The following is a 7,500-nucleotide window of genomic DNA, read 5'->3' on the forward strand; positions in this document are numbered from 1 at the left end:
CTGCTGACCGCGCGCGCACTGCATGCTGGGATAGCGTACGGAGTACCTTTGACAGGTCTCTGAAGTTCCCCGGGAGGGTGAGATCCAGCTCCTCAGACTCGTAGTTGGTGAGAACCCAAGGGAAGACCGGGTACTGGTTAAGGTCGTTGTAGGTCCTCCCTGCAGAGAGAGCGAGAGAGAGAGAGAGGGGGAGAGAAAGAGAGGGGGGAGGTGGGTTACCGCAGAGATTTTGGGTTACCGTGGGGACCACGCGCTCGAACAGTCCACCCTTTCAAAGACTCTTCTCACAGGTACTTCCTGTTTTCACAGGCTTATGAGCACTGAAGCAGCCTGGTTGAGCCCTCAGCTTCAGACACAAGGGAGAATTGAGACGTGTGGTCACGTCTGTTAGTCAGTACTTTATATGTGTGTACACATACACATACATAGGCATACACAAGCTCATACAGACACACACATACTCACATGCACACATACACACACAAACGCATACAGACACACAGTCACATGCACACATACATACACAAACGCATACAGACACACACACATACACGCATACATGCATACACGCACACATACACAAACACAAACACATACAGACACACACGCATACTCACACACACGCATACACGGATACACAAACGCACCGACACACACACTCGCACTCCTACGTACACACACACACACACACACGCATACCCTGCGCACACACGCATCACAAGTCTGGGTTATAAAGAGTTCAGCATGGCATTCATGCTCCCGGTTACTGAAATCATTTTTTTCTGTCTGTGGTGGATGTGATGACTGAGTGCGGCACATTAAAGGGGTGTAAAATTCTTGCGCGGGCCACGCCCTGTGACACGACGTGCACCGAGCTCCGCGCCGCGGCGTCACTGCGGGGGCCCGGCTCCCGATTGGCCGGCGCGCTGCCGGTAACCATGGAGACCCGTGCCCACATGCAGCTGTGCTGAGAGATGCCAGATGTTGGCTTTTATTCCTTTTGTTTCTATCTCTCTTTTCTCTTTCCGCGAGGGGAAGATGCGTTTCAGATGGCAGCGTCTGTCACTGGAAATACAGCCCGCGGAGAGAGGGGCAGGGGCGTGGAACCAGGGCGTCTCTCCCAAATACCACGTCTCTGCAAACCCCCCCCCCTGCTGTTACAAGGGTGCCATCTACACTGCAGTGGGTGTGCTCCGCCTTCAGCTCGTAAAGAACCTGCTAACCCCATGGACGTAGGATGCTAAATCTTAATAAAAAAATACTAAATACAAAAAACTAAAATACACTAAAATAGTGAGTCACTCAATAACATTTTTGGAGGAAGGAAATAAAAAACCCCCCAAAAAAACTGTTTTGTCTATTGTTAACCCATTATAAACAGAACCTAACCATTAGACAATAACAATACAATAACCACCATTTTCCACCACTAAAGCGTCGTCCTTACAGCCTCCCCTGCGAGCTGTACCCGAGCCTGAGAGATGGCAGATTTTGGGTGAGGTATTTTGGCCTGAGAGATGGCAGATTTTGGGTGAGGTATTTTGGCCTGAGAGATGGCAGATTTTGGGTGAGGTATTTTGGCCTGAGAGGTGGCAGATTTTGGGTGAGGTATTTTGGCCTGAGAGATGGCAGATTTTGGGTGAGGTATTTTGGCCTGAGAGATGGCAGATTTTGGGTGAGGTATTTTGGCCTGAGAGGTGGCAGATTTTGGGTGAGGTATTTTGGCCTGAGAGATGGCAGATTTTGGGTGAGGTATTTTGGCCTGAGAGATGGCAGATTTTGGGTGAGGGATTTTGGCCTGAGAGATGGCAGATTTTGGGTGAGGTATTTTGGCCTGAGAGATGGCAGATTTTGGGTGAGGTATTTTGGCCTGAGAGATGGCAGATTTTGGGTGAGGTATTTTGGCGTAAAGGCGCGCTGTAGGGGGGGGGTGCTGTAGGGGAGGGCGCTGTAGGGGGGGGGGGGGGGGGGGGCGCTGTAGGGGTGGGCGCTGTAGGGGAGGGCGCTGTAGGGGGCGGTGGGCAGAGTCTCCGGGCTCGAGCGGGGAGAAGGCGAGAGCGGTTTTTAACACCTCGGCACTCTCACAGTGAGGAGGGCGTCGGGCGTGTCACTCACCCATGGAGGGGTGAAAGACAAGGCGTGACGAAGGGTGCGTTGCCATAGAGACTCAGGTGAAGTATTTTATTTCTACTTTTTTTGGGGGGGGGGAAAGGCCCTTCCGTCACTCAGACTTCCTGAAGCGTTTCTCCCTCCCAGTGCCCCACAAACCCCCGCTCTGTTTGTCCCTGCACAGCACCCTTACCCCCACCCCCACCCCAACAACACAACTTTTTTTGCCTAGAAATAGTAGAGTTGCCGTTTAATAAATTTGAGGGGACTCCAGACACCACATCCACGGGAGGAAGTCTTCTGTCTCGACACCTTTGACATCACCAAAAAAGGAATCCATATGCGTGGTCATACAAATACATCATCCTAACGCAGTCCTCAACCCCCACATAAGTCACTCACTACGACACACCCGGCGTGCATTAACGCCCCAGCATTTTAAGGGCTTTCTTTGTTTCTGGGGAAGCTGGGTAGGACTGGGCTGGGGGTTGGGGGTTGGGGGTTGGGGGTTGGGGGTTGGGTGGTTGTTGAGCATTCAGGGGGAGTTGGCGCGCTGGTTTACGAATGCCGCCATTTTGAGCTATTTCGGGGTAACTGCCACGGGGCGTAAAAATGGCGCCCCTTTTTTTTTTTCCATCGCCCTTCCCCCGGAGAGCAGGAGGCTGGAGAATAAGCGTGGGGTGGACGCAGAGCGGAAGGCTTAATTAAACAGGTTAATAACACGGAGCAGAGCGGGGCAGGGGGGGCAGGGGGGGCGGGGGGGGCGGAGGTGATACGCGGCGCTCGGCTGACAGCGGCGGAGACGACGGCGGGGTGCGGGAGATGTTAATAACGGCAAAATAGTGTTTAATTAGAACAGGGCTGCCTGCGCGTTAGCACGTTAGCGCTCCGCTCTTCCTCCCGCCTGTCTGCAGCCCGACGCGGGCGCTCTGACACGCCTGTCAGCCGGGGTCATTACCGGGAATTTTTAATGAATTTCCCGCGTGTTCGCGGGCTGCCTCAGATCTAATTAGCTGACAATAATGTATCGAACGCGGAGACGGCTAAATATAAATATGTATAATTATGCGGCGAGAGGATGGCACCTCTAGGTGCTCTGAGCGGCGCTAGGCTCTCTTTCCCTCCCTTTCTCTCCCTCTCTGCCTCTCTCCCTCTCCCCCTCTCTCTCTCCCCCTCTTTCCCTCCCGTTTGTCACAGTTCAGATCAGAGGCTTGACAACAAGACCCCGCAGCCACACAGATGTGAGTGCTCTCGTTCTGAACGACTAATTACCCAGGAGAGTCTCCGCCGCCCGTTTCACAAAACAACGGAGATAAACAAATACGGGCGACACACAACGTACAGTAACAATGTAAGTGGCTCAACTAAGTGCCTGAATGCTTTTCCTCTCGTATACAATGCAGTCTGCGAGGAGCTGGATAGTAGTACAATTTCTGTTCTTTTGGCTCTGGACTCCAGCACATTGGGTTTGAAATGAAAGAATGAATAATGAGGTTAAAGTGCAGACAGTCATCTTTAATCTGAGGGTATTTACATCCATGTTAGGTAATCCATGCAGGATTTACATCCCTTTTTAAGCATAGTCCCCCCCCTTTTATTGTAATTGGACAATTGGCTTCTGAGCTGTTTCTGATTAGTCGGGTGTATTCAATCGCGTTTAATTGCCTTTGGAGTCTGTCATTAGCATTTGCCAACATGAGGATGAGTTGTGCCAATGAAAGTCAAGGAAGCCTTTATGAGGCTGAGAAATAAGAAAAGAAACACAGCCAGAGACAGAGGCTAATCAATAGGCTCTCCAAAAAACAGTTTGTTATTATGTCATGACGACGAAGGAGAGCATTGGTGTTTGTTTGGGACCACTGACTTGCTGTGAGATGAAACCTCGTCCAATGAGCTGGGAAGCATTTCAGCGAACTTGAGGAGTTAAGATGCTTCTGTACACTGCACGATTCCTTCTGCTGCTGCTATTTACATTAGTATGTTGCATAGTTACATTATCACTGAAGGCAAGTGAGCCAGCATCTGTGGCAGCCGTACATGCCCAAATGTTTTTCAGAACTCTGCAGGCTCGTTTTGGTACTACTCATCAAACTATAATCAGGCCATCTTGTTTTTGCTTCTAACGAGTGGTTTGCATCTTGTAGTGTAGCCTCCAGGAGATGAGTTTGTGAAGATATCTGTGACTGACACATGCCTCTTGAAGAGAGTTTCTGATCTGTCGGACAAGTGTTCGGGGGCTTTTCTTCATTACGGCGAGATTTCTTTGGTCATCGACTGTAGAGGTCTTCCTTGGCCTACCAGTCATTTTACAATTACTGAGCTCACCAGTGCACTCTTTCTTCTTTGTGATTTTCCAAACAATAAGCCTATTGTTTGGCCTCATGTTGTCCATGTTAACAAATGGCAATAAAAGACTTTAAAGGCAATCAAAAGCCTAGAATCAAGACGAGATATTGAAAGGTTTCTAATTCCTGCAACAAAGCAATACACATGACTAATCCAAACAGCTGAGAAGACAACTGTCCCATTACTTTTGGTCCCCTAGAATGGACTATGTTAAAAAACAAATGACACCCCATTCCCATGAGACATCAATACAAGTGGCCACCACAATGGGATCTATCTGTGTATCCTTTATTTCGATCTATCCAATATAAATAAACTGTGGGCAATTAGTAATGTTCATGTTATGACAAAATGTCAGGGCTAGGGGCACATGACACGTGTTGCATTGGCCCCATGACAATATCTCACATTGGGTCCCACCGCCCAAAGATCTGACATCAGGTCCCACCGCCCAAAGATCTGACATCAGGTCCCACTGCCCAAAGATCTCACATTGGGTCCCACTGCCCAAAGATCTCACATTGGGTCCCACCGCCCAAAGATCTCACATTGGGTCCCACCGCCCAAAGATCTCACATTGGGTCCCACCGCCCAAAGATCTCACATTGGGTCCCACCAACCAAAGATCTGACATCAGGTCCCACCGCCCAAAGATCTGAAATTGGGTCCCACCACCCAAAGATCTCACATTGGGCCTCTCTTCACAGTGTGTGTGTGTGCGTGTGTGTGTGTGTGTGTGGGTGAGGAGGGAGTCACAGTTTACCGTAGCACATTCCCTGGGGTGTGGGGGCCGGACCTCACCTGCGATGGTGTTGAGGAACATCAGGTACTCAAAGTTGGAGATCTCCCGCCTCTGCCAGCGCTGGGTCATGTTGGAGGACTTGAAGAGCTGTCGTGGGGTTGCCAGGGAGATCCGCCTGGGGAACCAAGCACACCCGTTAGCACGTTTCGGAAATGGAGAGGAACCTTTTCTACGGACAACACCCATTCCATGCTCTCAGAGAACCAGGTTTGGGGTCACAGCCTGTTATATTCAGGAGCAGAAAATGACCTCATTGTTCCATGGGGATTTTTCAGTTAATGAATTGACTTAAACTACTGAATTACACGGATTAGCCCAGTGAAAACAGAACTGACCCCAACACTGCAGAAGGGCCTTTTGGCAGCTGAAAAACACTCAAGACCACCAGAAACAAAACGTTGGACAACGGAAAACAACGAAACAGAAAACCACAAACATGCATACAGCGTGCTCACGCATTCACACTGGTTCACTCGTTAAAGCCTGGTAATCACCTCCGGGACCACACCCAAGTCGCTAATGAAGGCCCTGCAAGGGCACAATGGGATTTACCGCTAATGACCAAAGTGTTTGAGAGCCCGTCGGTGAAGTGCAGACGCTGCTCAAGTGGGGAATAGAGAGAGAGAGAGAGAGAGAGAGATAGAGATAGAGAGATAGAGGGAGGGAGAGAGAGATATGGGGAGAGACAGAGACAGAGATAGAGAGGCAATGAGAGAGAGAGGGAGAGATAGAGATAGAGAGGGAGAGGGAGAGGGAGAGGGAGAGGGAGAGGGAGAGAGAGAGATAGAGATAGAGATAGAGGGAAGGAGAGAGAGCGGGAGAGAGAGATAGAGGGAGAGACAGAGACAGAGAGAGAGGCAATGAGAGAGAGGGAGAGAGAGAGAGGGAGAGAGAGACGGAGAGAGAGCTAATGAGAGATAGACAGGGAGAGAGACAGAGATAGAGGGAGAGACAGAGAGGCAATGAGAGAGATAGAGAGGGAGAGATAGAGAGAGCGAGAGAGAGAGACAGAGAGAGTCAATGGGAGATAGAGAGAGAGAGAGAGAGAGAGGCAATGGGAGATAGAGAGGGAGGGAGAGAGAGAGAGAGAGAGAGAGATAAATCTGTCTGTTCCTCAGAGCAGGCCTGAGAGAGGCAGTGAGAGAGAGCTCTGAGAGGAGTGAGCGGTGCTGGAGCCGGAACGTTCTCTGCCGGTAATAGACCTCACACCGCCGTCACGCCACAACGCCGCGCCGCGGTCTCAGCCGAGCGCTATCCCGCCGCTGCCGTTTTAACGAGGAAACAAATTACATCTGGAGCGGGATGTTCTGACAGGGGGGCGCGTGCGCTCAGAGATGACAGGCTCTCTGGCACCGCCGATCAAACGAGGGGGAAACGGCCTCTTCGGTGAGGGGCAGAGTCTACCGGAAAAAAAAACGCTCCGCTGCAGTCGAAGGCAATGTAATGCCGCAAAGGACGATGGGAAGCGTATGGGAGTGGACTGAGTTAGAGTAAGGCGAGTGTTCCGGTGTTATATTTAACTGTGTGTGCGCATCGCGTGTGCGAGTGTGTGTATGACTGTGCGTGTGCGTGTGTAGTGACTGACTAGCTCAGGCCTGCTGTGCCTGGCTTCTCGCTATTGAAACAGTTACTGAAGCGTAGGCTCTCCTGCAGCTGGGCCCAGGGCAGCAGCACTCTTCACAGAGTCTTCAGGAAAGAGAATTGAGCGGTCGGGTCAGGGTCACGGCCCCCACAGCCCTGTGACAAGAGCACTGGGAATGATAAAGCCTGCTGCAGCCTCCTCTCCCTGCCTGAACACCGACACAGACTCAGCACAGCAACACAGGCACAGCCACACAGACCCAGCACAGCCACACAGGCACAGACACACAGACCCAGCACAGCCACACAGGCACAGACACACAGACCCAACACAGCCACACAGACACAGACACACAGACCCAACACAGCCACACAGACCCAGCAGGGTCACACAGGCACAGTCTCACAGACCAAACACCGCCACACAGACACACAGACACAGCCACACAAACCCAGCACACAGGCTTACAGACCTAACACCGACACACAGACACACAGACACAGCCACACAGACCCAGCAGAGGCTCACAGACCCAACACAGCCATTTTCTCAACAGATCTTATGGACTTACTGAAAGTGTAGATGTTCTACCCTTCCTTTATCATCGGATTACCACTCAAGCTGAGTACTGACACCATACAGGCCAGCGCCACCTTATATC

General features: G+C 51.1%; 1 protein-coding gene across 1 annotated transcript in view; it reads right to left on the reverse strand.

The window, feature by feature from the left end:
- Positions 1 to 7,500, reverse strand: part of nbeab (neurobeachin b) — a 353,874-nt gene that overhangs the window by 58,619 nt on the left and 287,755 nt on the right. The window contains 2 exon segments of the mRNA XM_061216918.1: positions 47 to 159; positions 5,257 to 5,372. Coding sequence (XP_061072902.1) covers positions 47 to 159; positions 5,257 to 5,372 — 229 coding nt within the window.

Source organism: Conger conger, chromosome 13, assembly GCF_963514075.1.
Source record: "Conger conger chromosome 13, fConCon1.1, whole genome shotgun sequence".
Classification (NCBI taxonomy): Eukaryota; Metazoa; Chordata; class Actinopteri; order Anguilliformes; family Congridae; genus Conger; species Conger conger.